Raw genomic sequence first — 15,766 nt, 5'->3', positions numbered from 1 at the left:
TCTCTTGCACCGTTGGTGGGAATGAAAACTGGTGCAGCCATTGTGGAAAACAGTGTAGAGATTCCTCAAAAAGTTAAAAATACAACTACCCTATGATCCAGCAATCACACTACTTTGAGTATTTACCCAAATAATACAAAAACACAAATTCAAAGTGATGTATGCACCCTATGTTTATTGCAGCATTATTTACAATAGCCATGATATAGAAGCAGCCCAAGTGTCCATCTATTGATGAATGTGTAAAAAAGATGTGGTATGTAAACACAATGGAATAGTATTCAGTCATAGAAAGAATGAAACCTTGCCATTTATAACAACATGGATGGAGTGCAGTGCTAAGTGAAATAACTCAGAGAAAGGCAAATACCATAAGATTTTACCCATTGAGGAATTTAAGAAACTAAACAAAGGGGGAAAGAGAGAGAGAGAACTAGTCTTAACTATAGAGAACAAACTGATGGTTATCAGAGGGGAGGTGGGTGGAGGATGTGGTTAAATAGAGTGATGAAGGAGTGCACTTTTTGCAATGAGCACCAGGTGTTGTATGGAAATGTTGAATCACTATATTGTACACCTAAAACTAATATTACATTGTATGTTAACTAACTGGAATCAAAATAAAACCTTGGGGCTCCTGAGTGGCTCAGTTGGCTAAGCGTCTGACTCTTGGTTTCGGCACAGATCACGATCTCATGGTTCTGTGAGTTCAAGCCCCACATCTGGCTCCATGCTGACAGTGCAGAGCCTGCTTGGGATTCTCTGTCTCCCTCTCTCTCTGCCTCCCCCCCGCTCGCACTCTCTTTCTCAAAGTAAATAAATAAACTTTAAAAAATAAAACAAAACCTTAAAAAACATAAATAAACTATGTCCACTGTTTAAAAAAAATAAATTATGTCCACTGTAAAACACAAAACAAAAACAAAAACTAAACCACTATGCATATGTGAGTTACTCTCCTCAGCACTGTGTAAAAATACATAGGAAGAAAATCAGGATTTTTAGTAACAAGTTTTTCCCTACCTCTCTCCACTGCCTGTTTCTCAACCATTTCTCATCTGTCATCAATTAACTTCCATGCATATTGGATTAGCTTCAGTCCATTTCTTCTTCTTCTTGGCCAAGAATGCTATTCTGATCCCTTTTCCAAAATAATCATGTCTTTGTCTTTCATTGTGGCCTTTAAATATTAGCCAATATCATCCTTTATGTCTTTTTCCAAAGATAAAATTCTCCTGCCATTAGGTTAGCCTGGCAGGGCCATTTAACATGCTTACTTTGTTTATTCACAGGGTTTGCTTTTAGTTTAAACCCATGACATATATATTCCTTTTTGTTCTTCCATTCCATGTTATTTTCACTAACTTGTGACTTACTCTAATTTTTGTTTCTGGAAAGGCATAAGAAGTCTGACTGTAATAGTCTTACACTTTTAAGTTTAAAAATTTATTGTCAATATTTTTATAAATAATTATGGTATTGCCATATAATTAAGCCATCATTCAATACGACTAATATGGATGTGCAAAATGGCATGTCTCTTGTCAACAAGGACCTTCTCTAGGGGCAGAATAAATAGGGAACCAAGTACCTTTTAGAACCCCATGGACCACCCTGGGGTTGATCCACATATATTTGTTACACCATAATTGTTCATTTCTTTTCCATTTTAAAATAATCTTTATGGCTAGACTTTTTCCATAGTTGGTGTTACTTATCATAAATAAAAATCTACAGTAGAAAAGCCATTTTAAATATCCCTGCTCTGACTTGCTTCTCCCTTCCCCCACTATGGACACAAATTTGTGCATATACCTACAAACAAACACACATACACACCCATCTTTTGTGACTTGCACAGGGGTTGGATCTGCTGCTCTCAAATATCTGGAGACCTCCAGTGATCTGGGAAAATTCTCCACGCCTCACTAGCTTGGCTTATAATTTAAAGCTTTCCTCTATGTTAATGCCTGAATGTCTGTTCCTGGAACAAAGTTCATTTACAAAGGTGAATGGGGCTTACACATGCGCACCTTCCTGGTGGCCAGTTGTCTGAAACTTTTCCATCAGTCTAGCCCCATCTGACAAGGGATTTAGGGAATACTAAGTGGCACAGTTTGGAACTGTTTGTTAATTTGTTTATAGCCAATAGGATGGGCAGACAATGAGTATCTCTTCTCTGGGAGACTTCTAAACAGAACTTACTATGATAGAAAGAATCAGGGGTTTGGAATGAAAGCACACAGGTGCAGCTCTAGACTTTGTTGCCAAGTAGACACTGAGACTTGGTTTTTCATAGGAAAACAGGAATAGTTGTAACACTTGACTTCTCTGGGAATTTACAAGCATCAAAGGAGACAATGTACATAAAACGTACTTTATAAACTGTAAAGCAGTTCATAAATGTTGCTTTTCCAAATTTTCTCATTCATAAAACAACCATCTGCCAAAGAACCTTGTTTGAGAGGTACTATCTCATGGGCTTTGATTTATAAAAATATGGTGGTCTTAAGACCATTCCTTTCCTTCCAAGAATGTGGAATTTATGTCATCACAAGGCTTTAAATTGAAAATATCAGCTTTTGATTTTAACTTTAGGAAAACCTCATGTTGGATGAGTCAATGTAACAGAATCAGCTTTTATTGACTCATTTGTTTCCAGTGCAAAAGCTAATTTCTAGGCTTCTTATGAAACAGAATAGGCTTAAGATGTTTTAGCAATAATGAGGTTGGTGGACTTCACCTTAGGGAACTGAGAGACCTTGAGGGTTTAGCCATCCCACTATTTAAGGAAGCAATCTGGCAGCCAACGGAGTCTGAAGTAGCATAATAAAGTTTAGAAACTAAAATTTCCTTTTAACACATGCCAAAGGGTTTAACTATTAAATTTATAACAACAGCATTTCCCAGCCAGGAGCTAAAAATGAACTCTCTTTACCTGTCTTCCTCCTTCCTAGAGATTTGAAGTCTTCCCCTTTCCATCATAAAACTCCTTTTGCATTACAAGCAGGAAGCAACTAGCTATATAGAACTCACCAGACCCCTTGTGTTGTCAGTGGCTTAAAACTAAACCACGTAAGGAATAATATTTATGTTTATATACTGTGTATTCATAGACTTTGAAATTTCTTACATTAATATATTGTATACAATAGGCTTCTAATCCTAAGTAAATACCCCCCTTGGATGTCTGATAGACATCTCAAACTTAAAATACCTCATACTGAACTCTTAAGGTCACCTTATCTCAAAATCTTGCTCTACTGATAGTAGCCCCCTTATCTAATCATGACTAATTGGTTCCTTTTAGTTTCTTAGCAGAGAAACCCCAGAATCATCCTTGATTATTTGTGTGTGGGGTGAGTGTGTGTGGCGGGGGGGGGGGGGGTGAAAGTGTGTGTGTGTGTGTGTGTGTGTGTGTGTGTGTGTCTAAAAACTAACCTCAAGAAATCCTACTGGCCCTACCTTCAAAATACATCTAAAATAAGATCACTTCTCATGAGCCCTGTGGGAGCCCCTCATCTCCTCTCGCCTGAATTTTGCATTTGCTTCCAAAATGCTTCACTTGCTTCACCTTTACCCCAGGGCAATCATTCTCAACAGAGCAGCCTTCAAAACCCTTCTAAAATATGTCAGATCATATCACTACTGTGCTGAAAACTCTCCAGTGGCTTTCTCATGTCACTCAGAGGCAAAGCCAAGTTCTTACAATTTCATACCAGTCTTATGGGATCTGGTCCTGTGACCCATCTGACTACATCTCCTCCCACATTCCTCCTTATCACTGCAGACCAGCCACAGGGCCTTTGCATTTGCTGTTCCCACAGCCTGGATTATTTTTCCTCCAGAATTTTATGGCTTGCTTCTTTTTTTTTTTTTAATTTTTTTTCAACGTTTTTATTTATTTTTGGGACAGAGAGAGACAGAGCATGAACGGGGGAGGGGCAGAGAGAGAGGGAGACACAGAATCGGAAGCAGCCTCCAGGCTCCGAGCCATCCCCAGAGCCTGACGCGGGGCTCGAACTCATGGACCGCAAGATTGTGACCTGGCTGAAGTCCGACGCTTAACCGACTGTGCCACCCAGGCGCCCCTGTGGCTTGCTTCTTTACCTCCTTCAAGTCTTTGCTTAAATGACACTTTCTCAGTGAGGCCTCCCTGACCATTCTAATAAAGATTACAACACCTTCCACCCCCACCCGTGTGGGAGGGTCCCCTCCCCAAGGAGAAAACAAAAAACAAAAAAACCTCAAGGCAGCCTGTCTATATGTGTACGTGACAACATCCCTCACAACTTTGTAGCATGAGACCACTTAATCAGACTGTTTGTGTGTTACCATATATGGAGACAAAGAAATAGAAAATGTATAAAAAACTACACCACGTGGCATTCGGGGTGCAGTTCTTCTGGTACAAACCCAACTGAGCAGTGCCGGCTCGAATAAAGTTGCTTCCTGGAAAGAAAAGCCTCAGTGTCATGACTCTGTGTGAGAATCCTCCTGTACTCCTAACTCTCCTGCTCATTTTTGCCACAGAGCACTGATCACCATCATGATATGTTTTATTTACTTATTAAAGTTGCCTATCTTTTCCCACTAGAATGTAAGTTCCACAAGACCAGTAATTTTTGACTGACTTATTCACTGATGTATCCCTAGTGCCTAGAATCGAGTCTGGCACATAGTAGGTCTGGCCACCATGTACAACCTCACAGGATGCATACGTAACAAGGCCAGGGCACACTATTTATATGGAAATGGTACCCCCTGGTGTGGTGCAAAATTTCAGCCTCGTAGGATCGTAATAAACATCGGTAGCATCAAATAAAGCTTGTTTTGCCCTACTATTTTAAGTACACGTCTGTCAATAATCTCTAGAAAAATCGCTAGTATTAAAGGAACACTTGGAGAGTTTATAGACTCACGGACCAAAGGAAGATATTTATAACAGCCCCTGGATTGTGGGTTTAAAACTACCTACACCACCATAAATACTGTTTACTAACTAAACAAAGTATTTTGAATTCCACTGGAGGTGGGCAAATTGGCTATGTTTTGGAACTCTACATAATCACTATTTCCCCACAAGATAATTGAACAGTAAGTGTTATTTTAAGTCATCTTGGAAGAATTCCCAGTTTCACTGCAGGAGAAAAGAGTTTATGTCTTGGGATTTTGTTTTGTTTTCAGAATCAGCACACACGACTGTTCATGCAGCTCTTTTGTCTGGTTGTGATTAAGTTAAGTCCATTACTTCAAAGAAGCTTTGCCATACTTCAGCAGGATTTACTCACTAACCTATCCTATTCTTCACATTTGTAACATTCTCTCCTGGCATGTTTCTTCCTGTTACAGCTGATTACATAAGATTTTATAAATAAATATACCAGCCTCCTCATCTTCCTGTCTGATTAATATAAGAATGTCACAATTCCTTTGGAGCAGCCACTAGTGATGTCATAGCCTTTCCTTATGAGGATGAATTGTCAGGAATCAGAATTTCACTGAGGCCTCCGGGTGAAAGCAAGGAGGAGAGTCTACTGGAAATGTTGCCAACAAGGAGTTAGCAATGCTCTATGAAACATTCTCTGCAGTCACTAGCATGACCTGTTGGCGTCTTACTAATGTGGTTCGCCATATTTAAAAAAATGAGTCATATATGATAAGGACACCCTTGTTCTTTACCGGTCACCGGAATGATCTGTTTTTCCACTGTTTTCTATTGTTTTGTGTTAAGAGTTTAATATGGCATAATACTGCCAGAGATCTATGTATTCTTTGAGAGAATTTCAAGTACGTTCACATCCTTTTTGTTAAGAGGCACACAATTGTACAGATACTTCTTTCTCTCTCTTCTTCCCATCTGATTAATGTAGGAGACCACGGCCCTCACAACAGTAGTGGAGATGTCATAACCCTTCCTGAGTGTGAGATTATCAAATCCTGAATTCTTTGATGAGGCAGGAAGAAGTGAAGGGGAGAGTATCCGGGGAACACTTAGGCAATAGGAGAAAGCAAGTAGCCTTTTGAGCTTTCTCATTGAGAAAAAGGTAGCTGACGGTGCTTTATTGCCAAAGGCTCTGAAGAACAGGATGGTTAAATGTTAGATGAGAAACACTTAACTTTTATTCTGCAGTGTGCTTCTCTTGGGCTGGTGAGGATGGATGGAAAATGTACACAGTACAAGTCACCTGAATTACCACATTTAGTACTATTTGAACATACTCTGCCCTTACCTATATTATGAACAGTACAGCCTGGGCCTACAGTGTGGATGTGTGCTTACCAGATGACCTTGGCTGGTGTCCTTCGTGTCCACAGCGTCCTTATACGCCACACAGCCACACCCCCATCACAGTAGGTATGGCTTGACCATCATTTCCAGTTTCTATTCCTTGATTATTCTGGAACCCAACCCATTTGTTCAGATAGCTTTCCCAATCTGGGCCCTATGCCAGGCCTTCTTGTGGCTAAGAGGAAGGAGAATAACCTAAGGGTTAAGGGCTTGGGCTTCAGAATCAGTTACACTTGGCTCTCACTAGCTATGTGAATCATTAACTGTCTTTCAAAATAATCTGTATTTTCCTCTTTCCTCTGTATTCATACTCTTCCCTCTGCTGAGAATAATGACTGACACCTTCATCCTCTGGTATTCATTTTTGTATCCTCTGACCATTTTAATGTTTGTTCCAGAGGGAAGCCTATTTCTATATTTCTGTTCATTTGGACTGTTATTGTTTTCCTTGGCATGTATTTTAAACAGCTTTACTGGATTTAGTAGATAGAAGCACACCTTCATCTTTCTGTACTCATTGTGGCACTTAGTGTGAGGCACATGTTATTTAATCAATAATGCCAAAACATTCATGCAGAAGCCTCATGAAAGAATTTAAGTTTCGTCTCATCTTTCCCAACTTTGACAAGGAAACAACATTGAATCAGATGTGCTTTCTTAGTAACTGGATGCTGCTGAGTAATTAACCTACTACAGATTCTAAAGATCAGACTGTTTGCATGGACTCTTTCTGTCCATTCTTCTGTGACCAGAAATGTTAGATGAATGGTTCCACAGGGAAATAGTCTCTAGTTGGAGAAGCTCTGTAGGAAACAAAACTAACCAAAGAAGGATGTGAGCACCAGTCTCTAAACTCTGCTTCCTGCATTCTAGCTACTGATGTGTTACATGGAAGGAGAGCTCCATAGTATATTTGCTCTGTGTTTTTGCTAAGGATCCCCTTATGTAGACAATAAACAGTAAAACCACTTAGGTAATTCATTTGCTCCCTATGTAAATTAACATCTGAACACTGAATTTCAAAGACTTAGTATGGAAAAAAGAATGTCAAATATCTCATGAATGATTTTTATAATGATTGTATATCAAGTTAGAGAAAATATATTATTTAAGTTAATTCACCTTTGCTTTTTATTGTATTAATGTAGCTAGTAGAAAATTTAAAATTACATATGCAGATCACATTTGTGGCCTGCATTATATTTCTCTAATGTATTTCCCATATTCATCAAGAATCAGGATCAGCAGGGGCGTCTGGGTGGCTCAGTCAGTTGAGCATCCAGCTCTTGGTTTCAGCTCAGGTCATGATCCCAGGGTCGTGGGGTTGAGCCCTGTGCTCAGGTCTTGGCATGGAGCCTGCTTAAGATTCTCTCTTTCTCTCTCTCTCTCTCTCCATCTCTGCCCTTCTCCCCCACTCACACTCTCTCTCTAAAATAAAAAAAAATAAAAATTTAAAATCATTTAAAAAATATTAAAATCATTTAAGAATTTGGACCAGCTAAGAGGAAAGGAAAAAGAACTGGTTATAGCTGAACAAATATGAATTACTATTTTCTTATTAAAAATTGAAATTAAATGTGGGTTTTTTCATTGTTTAGTGGTCAGTTTTAATCTTTAAGAGACTATAGCTAACATTTTATATTTAATGAAAAAAAATTCCTCTTTCTAGGTTACTGGTTGGTTCACCTTGGAGTGGTTTTCCTGAGAACCGAATGGGAGACGTGTATAAATGTCCTGTTGATCTGTCCACTGCTACATGTGAAAAACTGAATCTGCAAAGTAAGTGGTAATTAGAAATATGATTTTTTACAAATAACAAGATCTCATTGTTATAAACCTTACTAAAAAACAATAACAAAATCAATCATAATTCTGTCTTAAAGAAATAGACACAGCTTTTTTTTTTTTTACCTTTGTATCTTTAGTCATATGAGGTCCAATTGCATCCAGTCTTTCAATACAGATTGAAGACCTGATTTAACAAGATGCATGGGAAATGTGCTGCCTCGTGGACCATCTAGCCCTAGACTGTGGACCACTTTCCATTAATGTTTAAGATTGTTTTGCTGATTCCTTACAGAAATCTAAGTTTATCCATACCTCTCTCCCTCCTCAAAACAAATTATTAAGTATACACCTGTCAGTACCAGGGTTGCATTTAGAAGTAAGGAGAAATACTCTGTTTCTGGTCTTGACTAAGTAATTGCATTCTAAAAGAAAAAAAAGTCATCATTTTGGATCCTTTGTGTTTGGAATTGCTGTTTTAATTATCCATATCTCAGAGGCTTTCTATTAATGCATAAAGTTATTAAAGGTGCAAGACTAAAAAGCTAACTAAGTCATATTTCCATGCAATATTTCCTGGTGCATCGAAAAAATTACTCAATTCAATCATGCCAAAAAAACCCAGCACTGACGAGTTTTAGAGTTCTGAAGAACTAAAATAGATTAGGAAATCTATGTTAGGGAATCAAGGGAAAGTAGAGATTCAAAAATAGTGATTGGGACTTAGAATCAAGGGCATGTTTCTTATACAACTTTGTATGCCTAATTTCTAGCATCATTTCTGGCATAAGATAGGAGTTTAATCAACATGAGGTGGAAGGAACTTGAGTGGTGTCAAATGCTACCAAAGTTGAAGGGTATGAAGACTGAGTACAGATCATTAACTTATTTAAGGAGATAATGGGTGAACTAGATCAGTGCTCTTCAAACATTTTGAACATTCATCTGTATAAGACATCTATAATACATATTATAAACATACATTTACATACTATTTCTAAAAATAATAAAAATGTGCACATTAGGAGTGAATGCTCAAAGGTTTTATTATATAGTTCACACATTTTATTATATCACCCCCAGTGTACCATATCACCTCTAACATTTGAATACTCATCTCATATATATATGTATATATATTTTTTTCATCCCATATATATATATGTATATATATATTTTTAAGTTTATTTATTTAGAGAGACAGCGAGAGAGCTCAGGAGGGGCAGGGAGAGAGGAGAGAGAATCCCAGGCAGTCTCTGTACTGTCAGCAGGGAGCCTGATGCAGAGTTCAAACCCATGAACTGTGAGATCATGACCTGAGCTGAAGCCAAGAGTTGGATGCCTAACTGACTGAGCCACACAGGCCCTCCTATACTTTTTATTTTTTAAAAATTATATGCATGCACTGACTTATTATCTTCCTAAATAAAAATAAATTTAAAAGAATAAGCACTGCAATGAGATACCACCTCATACCTGTCAGAATGGCTAAAATTAATAATATAGGAAACCACAGGTGTTGGCAAGGATGCAGAGAAAGGGGAACCCTCTTACACCATTGGTGGGAATGCAAGCTAGTGCAACCATTCTGGAAAACTATATGGAGGTTCCTCAAAAAGTTAAAAATGCACCCTGATGTTTATAGCAGCATTATCAACAATAGCCAAGTTATGGAAAGAGCCCAAATGTTCATCACTGATGAATGGATATGAAGATGTAGTATATATACAATTACAATTACTATTGTACAATTACTCAGCCATCAAAGAGAATGATACCTTGCCATTTGCAATGACGTGGAAGGAGCTAGAATGTATTATGCTAAGATAAATAAGTCAGTCAGAGAAAGACAAATACCATATGATTTTACTCATATGTGGAACTTAAAAAACAAAACAGATGAACATAGGGGAAGAGGTGGGGGGAAACAGAGGAAACAAACCAGGAAACAGACTCTTAACTGTAGAGACAAACTAAGGGTTGATGGAGGGAGGTGGGTGAGGGATGTCTAAATGGGTGGTGGGTACTAAGGAGGGCACTTGTTGGGATGAGCGCTAGGTGTTATATGTAAGTGATGAATCACTAAGTTTTACTCCTAAAACCAATATTACCCTACATGTTAACTAACTAGAATTTAAATAAAAACTTGAAACAAACAAAAAGAATAAGCACTGGGTGTTATATGCAAGTGATGAAACACTAAATTCTACTCCTGAAACTAGAAAAATAATTAATGAATCAAAAAATAAATTTAAAAGAATAAAAACATACACATAGCAGTTCTGTTATCTTCTTTCTGCACTCCAGCAGATCACATTTTGCAAATTTCTTACCATGACTATGAATCTAATAGTGTTGAGGGGAGAAATGGATCACAAAGAATTTAAGAGCATGTGAGGCATGAACAAGTTCTACAAGTAAAAGTAGCCCTTTGTTTACAGAATTTGAGTAGTGAAGGAGAGTTGGGAAAATGGATGGAGGAGCAGGGTTAAATGAAGATTTTCCTGATAAAAACAAATAATCCTATTTGTAGGGAGAGTAGAAGGAGGTGATGAAAGGGAGTAACTATTTATCAAGAGTAGAATTAACTGGTTGGAATTAACATCACTGGTCCATGGGAAAATCAGTCTTAGAAAGATTGCTCCTTTCTTGAAGACACAAAGGAAAGAGACAACAAAGAGGACTTCCAAGAATGACCTTTAGGTAAAGCTAATAAAATAATGGCCCTGGGTCAAGGAGGGTAAGTTAAAGTTAATGTTGGCTAGGCAGAGATTAGCCAACAAATTTAAACATTATTTAATGTTTAAATAATACTGTTGAGGAGAATTGCAATGTTCCACAGCTCAAGAATGGATACAGTCAGTGGATGATGCCCTAGTTGAGTGGGAGAGAGGAAGTTGGGGATTATTATTTTACATGACTCATTTTCTTCTATTTTCTTATTTACCTTATTTATCTTATTTAAATCCAAGTTAGTGGGGGCACCCGGGTGACTCAGTCGGTTGAGTGTCTGACTTCAGCCCAGGTCATGATCTTGCAGTTCGTGAGTTCGAGCCCAAATCGGTCTTTGGCTGACAGCTCAGAACCTGGAGCCTGCTTTAGATTCTGTGCTTCCTTCTCTCTCTGTGCCCCTCCCCTGCTCACACTCTGTCTCTCTCTCTCTCTCAACACTAAATAAACATTAAAATCTTTTTTTCTAAATCCAAGTTAGTTACTATATAGTGTATTAATGGTTTCAGGAGTAGAATTGAGTAATTCATCACTTAAATACAACATCTAGTGCTCATGCCAACAAATGCCTTCCTTAATGCCCATCACCCATTTGGCCCATTCCCCCACCCAACACTCCTCCAACAACCCCCAGTTTGTTCTCTGTATTTAAGAGTCTCTTATGGTTTGCCTCCCTCTGTGTTTTTTTTTTAATTTTTTTTCAACGTTTATTTTTTTGGGGACAGAGAGAGACAGAGCATGAACGGGGGAGGGGCAGAGAGAGAGGGAGACACAGAATCGGAAACAGGCTCCAGGCTCCGAGCCATCAGCCCAGAGCCTGATGCGGGGCTCGAACTCACGGACCGCGAGATCGTGACCTGGCTGAAGTCGGACGCTTAACCGACTGCGCCACCCAGGCGCCCCCCTTTGTGTTTTTAACTTACTTTTCCTTCCCTTCCTCTATGTTAATTTTCTTATTTAAATTCTACATATGAATGAAATCATATGGTATTTGCCTTTCTCTGACTGACTTATTTCACTTAATATATTCCAGTTCTATCCACCTGTTGCAAATGGCAAAATTTCATTCTTTTTGATCACCAAGTAATATTCCAATATATATATATATATATATATATATATATATATATATACATGTATGTATATATATATTTACACACACACACACACACACACACACACACACATATGTATACTACATCTTCTTTACCCATTCATCCATTGTTGGACATTTGGGCTCTTTCCATAATTTGGCTACTGTTGGTAGTGCTGCTGTAAACATCGGGGTGCATGTGCCCCTTCGAATCAGCATTTTAGTATCCTTTAGATAAATACCTAGTAGGGCAATCGTAGTCATAGGGTAGGTCTATTTTTAATTATTTTAATGTTTACTTATTTTTGAGAGAGAATGAGTGGGAGAGAGGCAGAAAGAGAGGGAGACAGAGGTTCCAAAGCAGGCTCTGTGCTGAGAGCATAGAGCTGGATATGGGACTTAAACTCACAAACTGTGAGATCATGACCTGAGCAAAGTCAGACACTTAACTGACTGAGCCACTCAGGTGCCCAGTATTTTTAATTTTTTGAGGAACCTCCATACTCCTTTCCAGAGTGACTACACCACAACCAACATACAAATGGGTTTGCCTTTCTCCGCATCCTCGTCAACATCTGTTGTTTCCTGTGTTGTTAATTTTAGCCATTCTGACAGGCGGGAAGTGGTACCTCATTGTGGTTTTGATTTGTATTTCCCTGATGATGAGTGATTTGAGCATCCTTTCAGAATTTCCTTTTAAAATTCACTCGCTACTGCTTTGGGCCAGATTCTACTATATGCCATTTTTATTTTTTTATTTTATTTTTTTTTAATATATGAAATTTATGGTCAAATTGGTTTCCATACAACACCCAGTGCTCATCCCAAAAGATGCCCTCTTCAATACCCATCACCCATCCTCCCTTCCCTCCCACCCCCCATCAGCCCTCAGTTTGTTCTCAGTTTTTAAGAGTCTCGTATGCTTTGGCTCTCTTCCACTCTAACCTCTTTTTTTCCTTCCCCTCTCCCATGGGTTCCTGTTAAGTTTCTCAGGATCCACATAAGAGTGAAAACATATGGTATCTGTCTTTCTCTGTATATATATGCTGTTTTTAAATAACACTTTAGAGATATTTTTTTCTGATCCAGAATAAAGCATTACATGGAGCCATTGTGACCTTGAAAAGAGTGGGGGTTGGCAAATCGGAGACCAAATAGTGTCCTCAGATGTGTTTTGTTTGGCTAGCACTTTGTTTTTAAAAATTTTAAACTTAAATGCCTATAAGTCATGCCCTTTCAGATACCACCCCCAATATCTTACATTCTGTAGCCTCACACATTTAAATGTATGAGCTGCCAGATCACTGAAGGTCCTTCATTTCTCTACATGTGAATATATAACGTGAGTACCTAGATATATGACACTAAACTCAATGCTACATATAAACATGAGTGTGGTTTTTTTTTTAACAACTTTAAATAAATGGCAACGATTTATTCACTTTTTAAAATCTTTTTCTCTGAAAGCTGCCACAAGCATTCCCAATGTTACCGAAATGAAAACCAACATGAGCCTTGGCTTGACACTCACAAGGAACGTAGGAACCGGAGGATTTCTCGTGAGTATTTACCTTTCAAATCCTCATCTGTCTCAAGAAAGTGTGAAGTTAGTGTCTTCTCGCCATCCTACCTATCAAATCAAATCTTGACATTTAAATATTAGAGTTTGCTTTGGGATAAATCATACCATGTGGATATCCAACGTGACATACCTATCTATTGGTATATAGGCTTATTAAGATACCCAGTAAAACCATTGCCATAGAATGTCTTAGAAGAAAGCAGCAAAAAGAACACCAATCCTTTGCCCTTGGAAAGTGTGCTTAGCATTTGTTGATAACAACATAATTCCAGGTCCTGTTTCTTCTTCCCATAGGAATTTTAAGATACGTACTGCTAATTCAGAGAGTGCATTTCCAGGCTGAAGAGTATTTCTGTCTTTAACCATTTGCTATAACCCTTTGGCAAATCTGATATCATTTAAGTCATGTCTTGGTCCCTCATCTTATTTCATGTTAGTGTTTATTCTCATTGAGTTTCTAGAATGCTGTGAGAAAACATTACAAGTCAGTGAAATAGAAATGCCTTCTTTAACAAGTGGTTTGGGGACAACTAATTGGTTAATAACTTGTATATCCAAATATACTTTCAAGTGGATTAGAGTTAATATAAAAAACTGGAAGAAAATGAAAATTTTAGAAAATTTATAAGCTTGGAACTAACAGAAGAAATAATATAGGAAATTGTTGAAAAGATTAATTTGACTATATAAAAAAATGAAAACCATCACATGCCAAAAAAAAAGTTTTTGAGGCAAATAAAAACCCAATCTTACTAGACATTTCCACCAGCATATAGATGATCCTAGTTATATTTATTGCCCTGTTAAAATAGCCATAGAAAACTTAATTTAACTTTACATTAGTTATGTCTATACCATCGACATGCTAACTCAAATGCCTAGATGTATAACTTAACTATTCTAAGAATATAATTAATTTTGAACAATGTCATTCTCCTTTTACTAATAGATATTAGTATTCAAACATTGGTACCACTCAATAACTCATATATTACTTATAATATGTGTAATTCAAAGCATAAATAAATAGTGCAATGAATCTTCATCGTTCATGATATTCCAAAGTTTTAAAAATAGGATTGTTTTTGTCTCTTTTTGTTTGCTTATTTGCTTTTGAGGTTGAATAAATTTAAGAAAAGGAACATATTGAGATATAGGGATTACAGGACGTACTTCTAAATTTTCAATTTGTTAACTTCAGATAAAGTAAAATAAAATTGCAAGAGAATTTAAGAGATTAATTTAACAACCAATGTAGCAAGCAGAGAAGGAGGGAAGAGAGAGGGAAGGAGAGAGAGGGGAAAAAAAAAATCCAAAGCTTCCTTTACATACCTAAAAGGTCAAAATCTTAAGATACTCTTAAGAATTATGTGGAAAAGGCTGACAATCATCACATTTTTTTGAAACTGCTTAAGTTCTGGGCTTAAAGCAGGAATGTAGTTCTGGCATTAACAATTGGCATATTCTAATTTCAGCTTCTTAATGCTGTTTTCCATTGCTTTTAAAACAAAAAAAAAATTCTTGAACACTTCCTGAGTTATTATTTTTCAAGGTGATTTTAAAAAACCAACTTGGGGATGGGGATTGATTATACTAATCAATATAATTGGTTTTCATTATTTGGTAAACTAATCAAAGGCATCAATTGTGATTTTTCCCTTAACTAATTGGCATCATGAAGTAGTGTTATGGGAGGAAGAACTATGGATTATTCACTGAGCATGAACTATGACCACAGCTGCTTTTCCCTTGAGCAACCAACAATTAAACTGGGTCAAACAAATTCCCTTTTATTCTTCCAATTTTTTTTTTTTTGCAGGTTCATACTTTTTTTGTTAAATTTTAATAATTGAACCAGAGCTTTACATAATGTTAAACTTTGTAGATGCTCTTTAGGATCTTAACTAGACTTCTCTTTCCCATTTTTCTCCTTTTACATCTAGCAGTTCTAACAGGATTTAATGTAATGTTTTTCTGGTGTGATTTAATCACAATTTTATCAGGAGTTCTTGGCATTGAAAGGCTGATGAAAAGGAAAGATCTGAGGTTGGGTTAATGGAGATATTAAGAATTGGAGTATGTATGATGTGGGCAAGGGGACAAGTGCCAGCTTGGATGACTTTTAGGCAGTGGAAATAGGGGGATCAGAAGTCCTCAAATACTTTATAACATCATTAAAAGCTGGCAGTTCATGTACCTCATTTGTGTTTATTTAGTGGATTTTCCCAAAGAATTTGTCTTCTTGGACTCTCCTTGAAAATTTGGAAGATCTGGCAAAGCTGGC

The 15,766-nt window shown here is 37.4% G+C and overlaps 1 protein-coding gene across 1 annotated transcript in view; it reads left to right on the top strand.

Moving 5' to 3' along the window:
• Positions 1–15,766, top strand: part of ITGA2 (integrin subunit alpha 2) — a 109,972-nt gene that overhangs the window by 34,675 nt on the left and 59,531 nt on the right. Inside the window, exons 3-4 of the mRNA XM_045037280.1 lie at positions 7,962–8,071; positions 13,368–13,459. Of these exons, the coding sequence (XP_044893215.1) occupies positions 7,962–8,071; positions 13,368–13,459 (202 nt within the window). The remainder of the gene's footprint in view (positions 1–7,961; positions 8,072–13,367; positions 13,460–15,766) is intronic.

This window comes from Felis catus, chromosome A1 (genome assembly GCF_018350175.1).
Source record: "Felis catus isolate Fca126 chromosome A1, F.catus_Fca126_mat1.0, whole genome shotgun sequence".
NCBI classification, from domain to species: Eukaryota; Metazoa; Chordata; class Mammalia; order Carnivora; family Felidae; genus Felis; species Felis catus.
This window is presented reverse-complemented; position numbering and strand designations above follow the sequence as displayed.